Here is an 18,529-nt window from a genome sequence, read left to right as displayed (position 1 = left end):
CAAAGTTTTCAAGATATTAAGGTTAAAGAGAGAGAAACTATTTGCACTGGTTGGGATTCTAGGACGAGAGGACATAGTCTAAAAATTTGAGCCAGACCTCTCAGCAGTGAAATTAGGAAACACTTCTATATACAAAGAGTGGTAAAAGTTTGGAACTCTCTTCTGCAAACGGCAATTGATGCGAGATCAATTGTTAATTTTAAATCGGAGATTGATAGCTTTCTGTTAACCAAAGGTATTAATGGAAATGGGCCAAAGTCGGATATATGGAGTGAAGTCGCAGATCAGCCATGATCTCACTGAATGGCAGAGCAGGCTCGAGAGGCTGAATGGCCGATGCCTGTTCCTATGTCCCTACCTTCATCATGGTTCTGTTCTATTGCTGTGTGCACGGGACCGTGACTCTAAGCTTTCAGTTACATTCTTGGCTGTTGGACACCCAGGATAGAACACAAATTCTTACATACAGAAATGCACTGAATAGTATGGTAACAAGATATAAGAACATAAGAAATAGGAGCAGGAAGCAGGCCATTGGTCCCTCGAGCCTGCTCTGCCATTTAATAAGATCATGGCTGATCAGATCTTGGGCTCAGCTCCACTTCCCTGCCCACTCCCCATAACCCTTCACTCCCTTATCGTTCAAAAAACTGTCTATCTCCAACTTATATATATTCAATGACCCAGCCTCCACAGCTCTCTGGGGCAGAAAATTCCACAGATTTATGACCCTCAGAGAAGAAATTTCTCCTCATCTCAGTTCTAAACGGGCGACCCCTTATTCTTAAACTACACCTCCTAGTTCGAGATTCCCCCACGAGTGGAAACATTCTCTCTGCATCCACCTTGTCGAGCCCCTCAGCATCTTATATGTTTCAATAAGATCACATCTTATTCTTCTAAACTCCAGTGAGTATAGGCCCAGCCTGTTCAGCCTTTCTTCATGTCAACCCCTTCATCTCCGGAATCAACCTAGTGAACCTTCTCTGAACTGCCTCCAATGCAAGTATATCCCTCTTTAAATAAGGAGACCAAAACTGTGCACAGTACTCTATGTGTAGTCTCAACAATACGCTGTACAGTGTAGCAGGACTTCCCTGCTTTTATACTCCATCCCCCTTGCAATAAAGGCAAACATTCCATTTGCCTTCCTGATTACTTGCTGTACCTGCATACTAACGTTTTGTGTTTCATGCACAAGGACCCCCAAGTCCCTCTGTACTTCAGCATTTTCTAATCACATTATAAATTATAATTTGCTTTTTTTATTTTTCATGCTGAAGTGGAAACCTCATACTTTCCCACATTATACGCTATCTGCCAAATGTTTGCCCACTCACTTAGCCTGTCTATATCCCGAAGCAGTTTCTTTGTGTCCGCCTCACAACTTGCTTTCCCATCCATCTTTGTATCATCAGAAAACTTGGCTACATTACACTCGGTGCCTTCATCCAAGTCATTAATACAGATTGTAAATTGAGGGTTGAGGACCCAGCATCGATCCCTGTGGCACCCCACTAGTTACCGTTTGTGAACTGGAAAATGACCCATTTATCCCGACTCTCTGTTTTCTGTTAGTTAGCCAATCCTCTATCCATGCTAATATATTACCCCCAACCCTGTGAACTTTTATCTTGTGCAGTAACCTTTTATGTGGCACTTTATCGAATGCCTTCTGGAAATCTGGAAATCCAAATGCACCACATCCTCTGGTTCCCCCTGCTCGTTACATTCTCAAAGAACTACAGCAAATTTGTCAAACATGATTTCCCTTTCATAAAACCATGTTGACTCTACTTGACTGCATTATGCTTTTCCAAATGCCCTGCTACTGTTTCCTTAATAATGGACTCCAGCATTTTCCCAATGACAGATGTTAGGCTAACTGGTCTATAATTTCCTGCTGTCTGTCTCCCTCCTTTTTTAAATATTTGCGGTTTTCCAATCCAGAATCCAGACAATTTTGGTAGATTGCAACCAATGCATCCACTTTTTTTAAGATCCTAAGATGTAGGCCATCAGGTCGAGGGGACTTGTCCACCTTTAGTCCATTATTTTACTGAGTACTTTTTCTTTAGTAATAGTGATTGTTTTAAGTTCCCCCCTCCCTACAACCCCTTGATAATCTTTTATTGGGATGTTTTTAGTGTCTTCTACTGTGAAGACCAATACTAAATATTTGTTCAAAGTTTCTGCCATTTCCCTGTTCCCCATTATTAATTCCCCAGTCTCATCCTCTAAGGGACCAACGTTTGCTTTAGCTACTCTCTTTTTATATATCTGTAGAAGCTCTTCCTATTTGTTTTTATATGTCTTGCTAGTTTACTCTCATAATCCACCATCTCTTTCTATTATTTTTTTAGTTGTCCTTATCTGGTTTTTAAAATTTCCCAATCGTCTGGCCTCCCACTAATCTTGGCAATATTGTATACCATTTTAAAAAATTTGATACCATCCTTTACTTCTTTAATTAGCCACGGATGGTTCTCCCTTCTGTTAACATCTTTCCTTCTCACTGGGATATATTTTTGTTGAGTAATGAAATAACTGTCTGCCACTGCTTATTAACCATCTTGTTGTTTCATCTATTTTCCCAGTCCACTTTAGCCGACTCTGCCTTCATACATTTATAATTGCCTTTATTTAAGATCAGGACACTGGTTTGAGACCCAGCTGAATTTGAAATTCAACCATGCTATGATCACGCTTTCCTAGAGGATCCGTTACTATGAGATGATTTGTTAATCCTGTCTCATTACACAGTACTAGATCTAAGATAGCCTGCTCCCTAGTTGATTCCGCAATATACTGTTCAAGGAAACCATCCCAGATACACTCGATGAACTCTTCCTCAAGGCTTCCTTGGCTAATTTGATTTATCCAATCAATATGAAGATTAAAATCGCCCATGATTATTGCCGTATCTTGCTTACAAGCCTCCGTTATTTCTTGATTTATACTCCGTCCAACAGTTAGAAACATAGAAAATAGATGCAGGAGTAGGCCATTCAGCCCTTCGAGCCTGCACCACCATTCAATATGATCATGGCTGATCATGCATTTAGTACCCCATTCCTGCTTTCTCTCCATACCCCTTGATCCCTTTAGCCGTGAGGGCCACATCTAACTCCCTTTTGAATATGTCTAACGACAGGCCCCAACAACTTTCTGTGGTAGAGAATTCCACATGCCCACAACTCTCTGAGTGAAGAAGTTTTTCCTGATCTCTGTCCTATATAGCGTACCCCTTATCCTTAGACTCTGACCCCTGGTTCTGGACTTCCCCAACATCGGGAACATTCTTCCTGCATCTAACCTGTCCAATCCCGTCAGAATTTTATGTTTCTATGAGATCCCCTCTCATTTTTCTAAATTCCATTGAATACAAGCCTAGTCGATCCAGTCTCCATATGTCAGTCCTGTCATCCCGGGAATCAGTCTGGTGAACCTTTGCTGCACTCCCTTAGTTAGGGGGCCTAAAGACTACGCCCACCAGTGACTTCTTCTCATTATTTCTTATCTCCACCCAAACTGATTCTACATCTTGATCTCCTGAGCCAATATCATTTCTCACTACTGCACTGATCTCATCCTTTATTAACAGAGCTACCCCATCTCCTTTTCCTTTCTGTCTGTTCTTCCGAATTGTCAAATACCCCTGAATATTCAGTTCCCAGCCTTGGTCACTTTGCAACCACATCTCTGTAATCGCTATCAGATCATACCCATTTATATCTATTTGTGCTGTCAACTCATCTGTCTTGTTATGCAGACTAGTAAGTCCAAGGTTTGATTCTAAGTCTGTGCCAAGTTATCTGATTTCAACAGGTTTTGCAGCAGCACTACTACAATAAGCTTCAGCATTGCTAGGCTAACAATAAGAAAATATGCCAGGGTTCCCACTGGTTTTCAATGGAAATTAGGCATAATAGCTTTTTTCTTCCTTTTTTATTCATTCTCAGAATGTGGGCACAGCTAGCAAGGCCTACATTTATTACCCATCTTTACTTGCTCCACAGAGGTGGTCGTGCACATTCTGCTTGAACTGCATGTAGCAGTTTAACAGGCCCCTTCAGAGGGCAGTTAGAGTCTATGGCATCGAACTGGAGCCACATATAGGCCAGACTGAGTAAAGATAGCAGGCTTCCTACTTTAATGAACCAGTCAGGTTTCTACGACACTCCGACAGCTTCTTGGTTACTTTTACTGATACCAGCTTTTTTTTAATTTTCAGATTTATTTTTATTAACTGAATTCAAATTCTCAAACAGCCATCGTGGGATTTGAACTCATGCTCTCTGGATTACTAATCCAGTAACATAAGCTGTGTTGCCTGTTCAGTGCCAGGGTTAAGGATATCACCTCACAGCTGGAGAAGAATTTGGAGTGGGAAGGGGAGGATCCAGTTGTCGTGGTCCACGTAGGAACCAACGACATAGGTAAAACTAGCAATGAGGTTCTGCTGAGAGTGTTTGAGGCAGAGTCAGCATGGTTTTATGAAGGGGAAGTCATGTTTGACAAATTTGCTGGAATTCTTTGAGGATGTAACGAACAGGGTGGATAAAGGGGAACCAGTGGATGTGGTGTATTTGGACTTCCGGAAGGCATTTGACAAGGCGCCACATAAAAGGTTACTGCACAAGATAAAAGTTCACGGAGTTGGTGGTAATATATTAGCATGGATAGAGCATTGGCTAACTAACAGAGTCGGGATAAATAGTTCATTATCGGGTTGGCAGCCACCAACTAGTGTATTGCCGCAGGGATCAGTGCTGGGACCCCAACTATTTACAATCTATATTAACAACTTGAAAGAAAGGACTGAGTGTAACGTAACCAAGTTTGCTGACGATACAAAGATGGGAGGAAAAGCAATGTGTGAGGAGGACTGCAAAAGGATATAGACAGGCTAGTGGGCAAAAATTTGGCAGATGGAGTATAATGTTGGAAAGTGTGAGGTCATGCACTTCGGCAGAAAAAAATCAAAGAGCAAGGTATTGTTTAAATGGAGAAAGATTGCAAAGTGCTACAGTACAGCGGGACCTGGGTGTACTTGTGCATGAAACACAAAAGGATAGTATGCAGGTACAGCAAGTGATCAGGAAGGCCAATGGAATCTTGGCCTTTATTGCAAAGGGGATGGAGTATAAAAGCAGGGAAGTCTTGCTACACCTGGAATACTGTGTGCAGTTTTGGTTTCCATATTTACGAAAGTACATACTTGCTTTGGAGACTGTACAGAGAAGGTTCACTAGCTTAATTCCGGAGATGAGGGGTTGACTTATGAGGAAACGTTGAGTAGGTTGGACCTCTACTCATTGGAACTCAGAAGAATGAGAGGTGATCTTATCGAAACGTATAAGATTATGAGGGGGCTTGACAAGGTAGATGCAGAGAGAATGTTTCCACTGATGGGGAGACTAGAACTAGAGGGCATGATCTTTGAATATAGTGTCACCCATTTAAAACAGAGATGAGGAGAAATCCTCTCTGAGGGTTGTAAATCTGTGGAATTCGCTGCCTCAGAGAGCTGTGGAAGCTGGGATATTGAATAAATGTAAGACAGAAATAGATAGCTTCTTAAACGATAAGGGGATAAGGGGTTATGGGGAGTGGGCAGGGAAGTGGAGCTGAGTCCATGATCAGATATGATCTTTTTGAATGGCGGAGCAGGCTCGTGGGGCCATATGGTCTACTCCTGTTCCTATTTCTTATGTTCTTAACTAGGGTCGAAATTAAAAAGCAGAACTTGAAAAGTAGTCATCTCTTGACTGTTAACTGAGTCACGTGCAAATTGGCATAGGGACAAGCGGATCAGAGAGTTAAATGTGTGCTCAAAGAGTGATGTGGAAGGAAGAGGTTTTGATTCATGGGGCATTGGCACCAGTACTGGGGAAAGAGGGTGCTGTTCCGTTGGGATGGGCTCTACTTAAACCGGGTTGGGACCGGTGGCCTGGCTAATCGAATACCTAGGGCTGTAGATATGGCTTTAAACTAAAAAGGGATTGGGGGGGGGGGGGGAAAGAGAAAGAGAGGAAAGTTAAAAATCTAAAGAGAAAAGTCAAGAAAATGGTGCAGTGTAGCGATCTGGGTAAAGAAAACCAGTGTGTGACAGGAAGGGACAGAGAGTTTAATGGTAAAAGTACATCAGCGAATAAGGTGAAAGCAAGGAATAATGGTTAAAAGGTTAAAATTAAAGGCTTTTTATCTGAATGCACAAAGCATTCGTAACAAGATAGACGAATTAGTGGCACAAATAGTGGCCCATCCTTGACTCCGAGGGACTGCCTAAGAAGAGATACAAAGAGAGATAAATGGCTTTGATCTAATTACAGAGACATGATTGCAAGGTGACAAAGATTGGGAACTACATATTCCACGGTACTTGATGTTTTGAAAAGATGGGATTGGTAGCACTGATAATAAAGGATGACATAAGGATAGTAGTGAGAAAGGATCTTGGCTTGGAAGATGAGGAAATAGAATCAATATGGGTGGAGATAAGAAATAACAAGGGGCAGAAAACACTGGTTGCAGTAGTTTATAGACGCACCCAAACAGTAGCTGTACCATTGGACAGAGTATTAATCAACAAATAATAGGAACTTGTAACAAAGGTAATACAATAATCATGGGGGAGTTTAATCTTCATATAGACTGGGCAAATAAAATTGGCAATGGTAGTCTGGAAGATGAGTTCATGGAATGCATTTGGGACAGTTTCCTAGAACAATATTTCATGGTACCAACCAGGGAACAGGCTATTTTAGATCCTGTATTGTGTAATGAGACAGGGTTAATTAGTAATCTTATAGTAAAAGATCCTCTGGGGAAGAGTGATCATAATATGATAAAATTTCACATTGAAGTATTTCACTCTCAAGCTCAATCGGAAACAAGAGTCTTAAACTTAAATAAAGCCAATTACATAGGTATAGGGGCGAGTTAGCTAAGGTAGATTGAGAAGTTAGAGAAAAGGTATGACACGAGATAAGCAATGACAAACAGTTAAAGAAATGTTCGTGTTCAGAGAGTTGGGTGTCCTCGTACAGGAAACACAGAAAGTTAGCATGCAGGTACAGCAAACAATTAGGAAGGCAAACGGCATGTTGGCCATTGAGGAGGAATTTCTTCACTCAGAGGGCTGTGAAACTTTGGAATTCTCTACCTGAAAGGGCTGTGGATGATCAGCACAAGAGTAAGGAAGTCTTACTACAATTGTACATGGCTTTGATGAGACCACACCTGGAACACTGTGCACAGTGTTCAGTTCCATTCATAACTTCTCAGAAAATGAAGCAGTCCATGCCCGCATGCAACAAGACCTGAACAACATTCAGGCTTCGGCTAATAAGTGGCAAGTAACATTCGTGCTATACAAGTGTCAGGCAATGACTATCTCCAACAAGCGAGAGTCGAACCACCACTCCTTGATATTCAACGGCATTACCATCACCGAATCCCCCGCCATCAACATCCTTGGGGTCACCATTGATCAGAAACTTAACTGGACCAGCCACATAAATACTGGCAATAAGAGCTGGTCAGATGCTGGGTATTCTGCGGCGAGTATCTCACCTCCTGACTCCCCAAAGCCTTTCCACCATATACAAGGCACAAGTTAGGAGTGTGATGGAATACTCTTCATTTGCCTGGATGAGTGCAGCTCCAACAACACTCAAAAAAGCTCAACACCATCCAGGACAAAGCAGCCCATTTGATCAGCACCCCATCCACCATCTTCAACATTAACTCCCTCTACCACCAGTGCACCGTGACTGCAGTGTGTACCATCTACAAGGTGCATTGCGGCAACTTGCCACGGTTCTTCTTCAGCAGCACTTCCCAAACTCACGACCTCTACCACCTAGATGGACAAGGGGAACAGGCGGATGGGAAAACCATCACCTGCAAGTTCCCCTCCAAGTTACAAACAATCCTGATTTGGAAATATATCGCCGTTCCTTCATCGGCACTGGGTCAAAATCCTGGAACTCCCTCCCTAACAGCTGTGGGAGTACCTTGGCGGTTCAAGAAAATGGCTCATCACCACCTTCTCAAGGGCAATTAGGGATGGGCAATAAATGCTGGCCTTGCAGACGACGCCCACAACCGGGAACGAATAAAACATTTTTTTTAAGTTTGGCCTCTTTATCTATCTGAGAAAGGACATAATACAGGCGACTGACAGGGTCGATGCTGAGAGGTTGTTTCCCTTGACTGGAGAACCTATAACTAGGTTGCAGAGTCTCAGGAAAAGGGCTCAGCCACTTAATACTGAGATGACTTAATACTGAGAAACACAAAAGGTTAGTATGCAGGTACAGCAAGTGATCAGGAAGGCCAATGGAATCTTGGCCTTTATTGCAAAGGAGATGGAGTATAAAAGCAGGAAAGTCTTGCTACAGTTATACCTGGTATTGGTGAGGCCACACCGAGAATATTGCGAACAGTTTTGGTTTCCATATTTATGAAAGGATATATTTGCTTCGGAGGCAGTTCAGGGAATGTTCACAAGAGTGATTCCGGAGATGAGGGGGTTGACTTATGAGGAAAGGTTGGGTAGGTTTGGCCTTTAATCATTGGAATCCAGAAGAATGAGAGGTAATCTTATCGAAACGTATAAGATTATGAGGTGGCTTGACAAGGTGGATGCAGAAAGGATGTTTCCACTGAGAGGGGAGACTAGAACTAGGGGACATAATCTTAGAATAAGGGACTGCCCATTTAAAACGGAGATGAGGAGGAATTTCTTCTCTCAGAGGGCTGTAAATCTGTGGAATTCGCTGCCTCAGAGAGCTGTGGAAGCTGGGACATTGAATAAATTTAAGACAGAGATAGACAGTTTCTTAACCGAAAAGGGATTTAGGGTTATGGGGAGCGGGCCGGGGTTAACATAGAAAATAGGTGCAGAAGTAGGCCATCCGGTCCTTCGAGCCTGCACCATTATTCAATAAGATCATGGCTGATCATTCCTTCAGTACCCCTTTCCTGCTTTCTCTCCATACCCCTTGATCCCTTTAGCCGCAAGGGCCATATCTAACTCCCTCTTGAATATATCCAAGGAACTGGTATCAACAACTCTCCGCGAACCCGCGGAATTCCACAGGTTAACAACTCTCTGAGTGAAGAAGTTCCTCCTCATCTCAGTCCTAAATGGCTTACCCCTTATCCTTAAGACTGTGTCCCCTGGTTCTGGACTTCCCCAACATCGGGAACATTCTTCCTGTATCTAACCTGTCCAGTCCCGTCAGAATTTTATATGTTTCTATGAGATCCCCTCTCATCCTTCTAAACTCCAGAGAATACAGGCGCAGTCGATCCAGTCTCTCCTCATATGTCAGTCCTGCCATCCTGGGAATCAGTCTGGTGAACCTTCGCTGCACTCCCTCAATAGTAAGAACGTCCTTCCTCAGATTAGGGGAACAAAACTGAACACAATATTCCAGGTGAGGCCTCACCAAGGCCCTGTACAACTGCAGTAAGACTTCCCTGCTCCTATACTCAAATCCTCTTGCTATGAAGGCCAACATACCATTTGCCTTCTTCACCGCCTGCTGTACCTGCATGCCAACTTTCAATGACTGATGAACCATGACACCCAGGTCTCGCTGTACCTCCCCTTTTCCTAATCTGCCGCCATTCAGATAATATTCTGCTTCGTGTTTTTGCCCCCAAAGTGGATAATCTCACATTTATCCATATTATACTGCATCTGCCATGTATTTGCCCACTCGCCTAACCTGTTTAAATCACCCTGCAGCCTTTTAGCGTCCTCCTCACAGCTCACACCGCCATCCAGTTTAGTGTTATCGGCAAACTTGGAGATATTACACTCAATTCCATCATCTAAATCATTAATATATATTGTAAAGAGCTGGGGTCCCAGCACTGAGCCCTGGCGGCACTCCACTAGTCACTGCCTGCCATTCTGAAAAAGACCAATTAATCCCGACTCTCTGCTTCCTGTCTGCCAACCAGTTCTCTATCCACGTCAGTACATTACCCCCAATACCATGCGCTTTGATTTTGCACACCAATCTCTTGTGTGGGACCTTGTCAAAAGCCTTTTGAAAGTCCAAATACACCACATCCACTGGTACGCCCCTGTCCACTCTACTGGTTACATCCTAAGAGGCTGCAGGGTGATTTAGACAGGTTGGTCCCTTAGAAGATGAGAAGGGGTATTTAATAATGGGAAATGTGGAAATGGCTGAGACCTTAAACAATTATTTTGCTTCGGTCTTCACAGTGGAAGACACAAAAACCATGCCAAAAATTGCTGGTCACGGGAATGTGGGAAGGGAGGACCTTGAGATAATCACTATCACTAGGGGGGTAGTGCTGGACAGGCTAATGGGACTCAAGGTAGACAAGTCCCCTGGTCCTGATGAAATGCATCCCAGGGTATTAAAAGAGATGGCGGAAGTTATACCAGATGCATTCGTTATAATCTACCAAAATTCTCTGAACTCTGGGGAGGTACCAGCGGATTGGAAAGCAGCTAATGTAACGCCTCTGTTTAAAAAAGGGGGCAGACAAAAGGCCGGTTAGTTTAACATCTGTAATGGGGAAAATGCTTAAAGCTATCATTAAGGAAGAAATAGCGGGACATCTAGATAGGAATAGTGCAATCAAGCAGATGCAACATGGATTCATGAAGGGGAAATCATGTTTAACTAATTTTCAGGAATTCTTTGAGAATATAACGAGCATGGTGGATAGAGGTGTACCGATGGATGTGGTGCATTTAGATTTCCAAAAGGCATTCGATAAGGTCCACACAAAAGGTTACTGCAGAAGATAAAGGTACGCGGAGTCAGAGGAAATGTATTAGCATGGATAGAGAATTGGCTGGCTAACAGAAAGCAGAGAGTGGGGATAAATGGGTCCTTTTCGGGTTGGAAATCGGTGGTTAGTGGTGTGCCACAGGGATCGATGCTGGGGCCACAACTGTTTACAATATACTTAGATGACCTGGAAGAGGGGACAGAGTGCAGTGTAACAAAATTTGCAGATGACACAAAGATTAGTGGGAAAGCGGGTTGTGTAGAGGACACAGAGGCTGCAAAGAGATTTGGATAGGTTAAGCAAATGGGCTAAGATCTGGCAGATGGAATACAATGTCGGAAAATGTGAGGTCATTCACCTTGGAAAAAAACAGTAAAAGGGAATATTATTTGAATGTGGAGAAATTACAACATGCTGCGGTGCAGAGGGACCTGGGGGTCCTTGTGCATGAATCCCAAAAAGTTAGTTTGCAGGTGCAGCAGGTAATCAGGAAGGCGAATGGAATGTTGGCCTTTATTGCGAGAGGGATGGAGTACAAAACCAGAGAGGTCCTGCTGCAACTGTACAGGGTATTGGTGAGGCTGCACCTGGAGTACTGCGTGCAATTTTGGTCACCCTACTTAAGGAAGGAAGGATATACTAGCTTTGGAGGGGGTACAGAAACGATTCACTAGGCTGATTCCGGAGATGAGGGGGTTACCTTATGATGATAGATTGAGTAGACTGGGTCTTTACTCATTGAAGTTCAGAAGGATGAGGGGTGATCTTATAGAAACATTTAAAATAATGAAAGGGATAGACAAGATAGAGGCAGAGAGGTTGTTTCCACTGGTCGGGAAGACTAGAACTAGGGGGCACAGCCTCAAAATACAGGGGAGCCAATTTAAAACCGAGTTGAGAAGGAATTTCTTCTCCCTGAGGGTTGTGAATCTGTGGAATTCTCTGCCCAAGGAAGCAGTTGAGGCTAGCTCATTGAATGCATTCAAATCACAAATAGATAGATTTTTAACCAATAAGGGAATTAAGGGTTATGGGGAGCGGGCGGGTAAGTGGAGCTGAGTCCACGGCCAGATCAGCCATGATCTTGTTGAATGGCGGAGCAGGCTTGAGGGGCTGGATGGCCTACTCCTGTTCCTAATTCTTATGATCCTCAAAAAATTCCAGAAGATTTGTCAAGCATGATTTCCCCTTCATAAATCCATGCTGACTTGGATCAAACCTATCACTGCTTTCCAAATGCGCTGCTATTTCATCCTTAATGATTGATTCCAACACTTTCCCCACAACTGATGTCAAGCTAAACAGTCTATAATTACCTGTTTTCTCTCTCCCTCCTTTTTTAAAAAGTGGTGTTACATTAGCAACCCTCCAGTCCATAGGAACTGATCCAGAGTTGATAGACTGTTGGAAAATTATCACCAATACATCCACTATTTCTAGGGCCACTTCCGTAAGTACTCTGGGATGCAGACTATCAGGCCCTGGGGATTTATCGGCCTTCAATCCCGTCAATTTCCCAAACACAATTTCCCGCCTAATAAGGATATCCTTCAGTTCCTCCTTCTCACTGGACCTTCAGTCTTCATAATGGATCTCAGTCCACGATCGGATCAGCCATGATCGTATTAAATCGTGGAGCAGGCTCGAGGGGCCATATGGCCTACTCCTGCTCCTATTTCTTATGTTCATATTATGAGGAAGAATTTTTTCACTCAGACGGTTATGAATCTTTGGAATTCTCTACCCAAAAGGGCTGTGGCTACTCCATCATTGAGGATATTCAAGGCTGAGATAGATAGATTTTTGGTTTCTTGGGGAATCAAGGGATATGGGGATCAGGCGGGAAAGGAGTTGAGGTCGAAGATTAGCCATGATCTTACTGAATGGTGGAGCAGGCTCAAAGGGCTGTATGGCCTACTATTGCTCCTTATTCTTATGTTCTTATAACCACCACACTACCCTACCTCATCTTCTACTGCATATATACATCATTGTCAGCTAAAAGATAATTTAGAACAGTTCTGGATTTTAAAAAAAATATGGTTTTTACAGCAATTCTGAAAAAGAATGCTGTGGAGATCGTTTTTATGCTGTTGAGCTTTTTAAAAAAAAGACGCTATAAATATTGTAGAATTACGTGAACAAAGCATTCAGCGCTAACAGTAGACTCAATGGCTGAAAAAAATTATGGAGGACATCATATGCTTGTCATTGTCAGATAAGAATTTCAGGGAGTAGCTCTTGCGGACTTGCACTATAACAAATGCTGCATTAAACAGGGCAAGTGATGATCGATTTGCCAAGAGTGTTTAAAATAAATTACTACGTGTTTGTGCTGTGCCGTGGCACCTTTTGGGGAGTTGTTAATGAGTCAAGAAAATCCTCAGCAACATTTTTGTACTGTACCCTAAACTGGATACAATTTATAGAACATGCACTTAGTGATTAATTTTAAATCAAAATTACTACATTTTTCTGTCTGAATTTCAAAACGTATAATGCGGCAGTTTTTAAAAATACACAGGCAAACCACTAACGCTTTGAAATTTGTATTGCTAGATATTTCTTGTATTATTTTATCACAAATTAGAATCACCATACGCATTACAGAAACAGATAAAAATATGTAATTTTCTGTAAGACATTAAATTAAAAGCAAGGTTGCATTAGGTTCATGCAGCGTGTAAAATCATACCTTTACAAATGGGGCTGCCCATTTGCTCACACCAGCTGGGCATCTAAGGATATGATTCAGAAGAAAGAGGTGATCAGCAGCGGAGCCAACTCTGTGTAACACTGCAACCTAAAAGGATTTATTGTTAATAACTGAAGAACAGATTTATAATAAACAATGTAAGGTGATGTCTAGAACTATCACTTTGTCTCACTGTTCAGGTACAAATATGTCACAAAAAGGTTACTTTTCTAATTGTTTACACCTGTGAGATAGATTCAAGCTATTCTCCAGGATCTGTTCTGGGTGTCAGCTTTTCATTATGTTAATGACTTGGAAGAAGGAATAGAGAATTGTATATCTAAGTTTACAAATGACATTAAGTTTGGAGACACAGTAAGTTGTGTGGATGGGAGGATAAATTTACAAAGGGATATAGACTAAGTGAGTCAGCAAAACTATGGCAGATGAAGTTCAATGAGACTAGGACCTGTGGCGGAGCAATGGGATTTAGGTGTCCATGTGCAAAGATCACTAAAAGCTAGTGCACATGTACAAAAATGAATCAAGGCGGCCTTTATCACAAGGGGCTGGAATACAAAAGTGAGAAAGTGATGCTTCAGTTGTACAGAGCTTTGGTCAGACCCCATTAGTACTGCATTCAATTTTGGGCATGCGCATCAAGGAAGCTGTATCAGCTTTCACCAGAATGATACGTCTTAAAGGGTTAAATTATGAAACTAGGTTGCATAAACTTGGCTTGTATTCCCTCAAGTTTGGAAGTTTGAGGGGTAATCTATCTATAAAATCGTAAAGGGATTCAATGCAATAGATTCAAAGAAACTATTTCCTCTGGTGGGGAAATCCAGAACAAGTGGGCATAATCTTAAAATTAGAGCTAGGCCATTTAAGAGTGAAATCAGGAAGCACTTCTTCCACTCAGAGGGTAGTGGAAATCTGAAACATCTTTCCTAAATGATTGTGGATGCTGGATCAATTGAAATTTTCAAGACTGAGATAGATAGATTTGTGTTAGGTAAGAGTATCAAGGGATATAGAAAAGTTGCAGGTAAATGGAGTTGAGGTACAGATCAGCAATGATCTAACTAAATTGCACACTTACTTTGCTTTCAGAAGCTTTGATGCAATAGAGGTAGGAATTTTTCCACTCATGTGGTTCCAATGGAAAATTATTTAATCAGTTTTTGGTTGGCTTTTCTCTGAAAAACGTGTCCACAAAATTGCAGTCTCATGACATGAACATGAACAGAATGGTGAAGGGTATTTAACAATTGAATTATGTGAGATCGAGACAGGAAAATTATGGGGATGTTAAATGTTGAGACTTAAAGCACTGGATACAATTAGTATTACTAATGTCCAGCAATGGTGTATTCAGTTTGGGGCCGGGAAGAAACTGAAAGTCACCTAGATCCACCCACATCAAGACATCTAATGGACATTTTATAACGTTTAATATTGTAATTTCATACCAATTTCTGTAGCCAGAGAAGAATGTCACTGTAGAACTGACCATCTTCAATTATTCTTCGGGTAAAACTGAAGATTACACTGATGCTTTCTTTTAAAAGTTGCAGATCTGAATGGCTGCAATCTATTTTTTTATCATCTATATATAAATCATAAGAAAACTGTTAGACTATTGCATGCGATTAGTGATCATTTAAAAAATAAGCATTGAAAGCACAAAATTGCATTTTCACCATGTTCAGTATTTCAATTTAAAGTTAAAATCATTTTAAAAAGAGAAAGTCCATCATACAAACTAACAATGGGCTTTACTTTGTATTCTCTAAAATTATCATTTCCATGAATATGGGTACAATTAGAGAAAGGCAAAACATTAAAGTAACGCCTCAGATCTGAAGATATCGTCGACAGTACACAATAGAATTCTACAAAACAATTCCTGTCCAAGTTGGAACTAGTGTTGCTAATAGCCTTTAACAGCAGGACATCAAACTACTAACATTCAATGTCACATTAATGTCATCACTAGCAAAAGTAGGGAAGGAGATAACCCACTACAGTAGCTACAGACTCATCTTGTTAAATTTTGAGTGCCAAATACTAATGTTGGTATTTCACGTGGATTTGAATCACTACTTCCTTATATAAAGTTATCAGATGGGATTTGTGAAAATCTGTTAATTCTCTGGCACCTTGATGAAACGTTAAAATATGTCATCATATTGTTCCAATAATAAGTATCCCACTGTGGTACTTTCCTTAGATGCCGAAAATATGTTTAATACGGTCAAGTTGAGATTCCTTTGAACTGGAAAAAGCTTCAGACTTGGTTTCATCGGGTAGATAAGAGTCTGCACAAAACTCTGGTAACTTCATGTTACAAACTCAGGTCTGCTGAAGATAACGTCGACAGTACTATCAAGCGGCACTAACTCACCAATAACCTGCTCACCTGCTCAGTTTGGGTCACTCGGCTCCAAAACTCATTACAGCCTTGGTCCAAACAGGGACAAAAAAGCTGAATTCCAGAGGTCAGGTGAGAGCGACTGCCTTTGACATCAAGGCAGCAATTGACTGCGTATGGCATCAAGGAGCCCTAGAAAACCTGAAGTCAATGGGAATCAAGGGGAAAATTCTCCATTGGCTGGAGTCGTTCCCAGCACAAAGCAAGATAGTGTGGAGACCAATCATCTCAGCCCCAGTATATCGCTGCAGGAGTTCCTCAGGGCAGAGCATAGGCCCAACCATCTTCAACTACTTCATCAATGACCTTCCCTCCATAAGGTCAGAAGTGAGGATGTTCACTGATTATTTCAGTTCCATTCGCATCTCCTCAGATAATGAAGCAGTCCATGCCCGCACGTAGAAAGACCTGGATAACATTCAGGCTTGGGCTGGTAAGTGGTAAGTAACATCGTTCCACACAAGTGCCAGGCAATGCCCATCTCCAACAAGAGTCTAACCACTGCCCCATGACATTGAACAGCATTACCATTGCCGAAACCTCCATCAACATCCTGGGGGTTACCACTGACCAGAAACTTAACTGGACCAGCCACATAAATACTGTGGCTACAAGAACAGGTCAAAGACTGGGTATTCTACAGCAAATGACTCACATTATGACTCCCCAAAGCCTTTCTATTATCTACAAGGCACGTCAAGAGTGTGATGGAATATTTGCCACTTGCCGAGATGAGTGCAACTCCAACACTCAAATAGCTCGACACTATCCAGGACAAAGCAGCCCACTTGATTGGCACCCCATCCACAACCTTAAACATTCACTCCCTTAACCACTCGTGCACCGTGGCTGCAGTGTGTACCATCTACAAGATGCACTGCAGCAACTTACTAAGTCTTCTTCGGCAGCACCTCCCAAACCCGCGACCTCTACCACCTATAAGGACAAGGGCAGCAGGCGCATGGGAACACCATCATCTCCAAGTTCCCCTCCCAAGTCACAAACCATCCTGACTTGGAAATATATCCCTGTTCTTTCATCATCACTGGGTCAAAATCCTGGAACTCGTCCCTGGCAGCACTATGGGAGTATTTTCACTGCAAGGACTGCAGCAGTTCACCACCATCTTCTCAAGAGGAATTAGGGATGTGCAATAAATGCTGGCCTTGCCAGTAACGCCCACATCCCATGAACAAATTTTTAAAAAATTACTTGGGGAAATTACAGCTCACCCAAGGCTGGATGTCGAACAAGCAGTCTAGGTAAGGGTATCAAGGGGTATAGAACAAAGGTGAGTAAATAGTATTGAGGTATAGATCAGCCAAGATCTAAGTGGTGGAACAGGCTTGAAGGGCAAAATGATTCCAATGTTTCCACTGGTTTCATTTCTATTTTCAGTTAGGTTTCACTCATTCCTGTCTTTTCTTATGGCTGTGATGACCTGTGTCTTATTCTTTAGAGAACTTTAAAATTGTTAGGCTATGGAACCCATTAGCTGCCTCTTTGTTAACATATCTACATTCCTGATCTGTACTTGTTCTCTCCTCCCTTCTTTATTTTGATTAGTTCTATAAAGTTGCTTCTTCACCCTGACATTCTAGTTTTGATTAAGGTTCCAACCCCAAATCTACCCATCTTTCTGTTTCAGATGTTGCTTGACCTCCTATGCATTTCAAGAATTTTCAGTTTTATATCACATTTCCAAGATTTTATTCTTCTTCAGATCAAAAAAAAAATTGGCATACACAAATAGCAATCAGAGATGGTGCACTTTTAAAAATTTAGTGCTAATTGAAAAGTTCCTAATTGGATACAAGTGTGCACCCGAATACTTTTGCCTTTATTCTTCTAGTTGTCTTAAAAATAATTTGGTAGATTTTGTCACCCAAGACTTAAAATATTTTTAAAAACTGGAAAAATAAAGATAAAATACCGGAAATACACAGCAGGTCCACCAACATCCGTTTTAAATGAAAGGACAAGTTAATGTTTTGGTGTAGATCCTTCACAGAACTGAAGATCTATATTCAAAATGCTAAACTATCCATTTATGGCACACTAACCTTGTTTTTGCAGTACTGCCACTGCTCTAAATGCTGGTGAGCTGTTCAACAACCTGTATATGCAAGATTCCACTTGCAGGCGAGAAAGCACTGAGGTATAGGCATGTAAAGCCAATGTTTGATGCAAGTGATCAGCCTTAATTTCCAACACCCGTTGCAGCTCTCCTAGAACCAATGTGTTCATCTCTACAGTCTGAAATCGATGATAGCCTGTAACTTTTGATTGATCAGCACAAACTCCCTGTAAATTAATAGATGGTAATGTTAACAATGGAAGAAGGCAGAAGGTGTAGATTTCCATGCCAAAACAATGAAATTATTTAATATCCAATACCATAAAAATAGTAAGGAAAAAGGTAATTTGAGCATTGCACATATTCACTGCAAAGAGCATGTGCACTATCGTGAGCTCCCCCTCCTTTATATTAGCAAACCATTGCCACATTCAGAATTATTTTGTATCTCAACCCACCAAATTGGTGGCATAAAATGGTGCACAATTTTCTGGTACTCCAGTAACACTTTTAAGAATATCTTCCAACAACT

At 41.7% G+C, this 18,529-nt stretch overlaps 1 protein-coding gene across 1 annotated transcript in view; it reads right to left on the bottom strand.

Moving 5' to 3' along the window:
• The window catches only part of LOC139228856 (ectopic P granules protein 5 homolog), a 50,185-nt gene that overhangs the window by 5,453 nt on the left and 26,203 nt on the right, over positions 1-18,529 (bottom strand). Inside the window, exons 3-5 of the mRNA XM_070860314.1 lie at positions 17,984-18,224; positions 14,959-15,095; positions 13,487-13,594 (exon numbers count right to left, since the gene is read on the bottom strand). Coding sequence (XP_070716415.1) covers positions 13,487-13,594; positions 14,959-15,095; positions 17,984-18,224 — 486 coding nt within the window. The remainder of the gene's footprint in view (positions 1-13,486; positions 13,595-14,958; positions 15,096-17,983; positions 18,225-18,529) is intronic.

Source organism: Pristiophorus japonicus, chromosome 2 (assembly GCF_044704955.1).
Source record: "Pristiophorus japonicus isolate sPriJap1 chromosome 2, sPriJap1.hap1, whole genome shotgun sequence".
NCBI lineage: Eukaryota > Metazoa > Chordata > Chondrichthyes > Pristiophoridae > Pristiophorus > Pristiophorus japonicus.
Note: the sequence above shows the minus strand (reverse complement) of the source record. Positions and strands in the feature narration are given on the sequence as shown.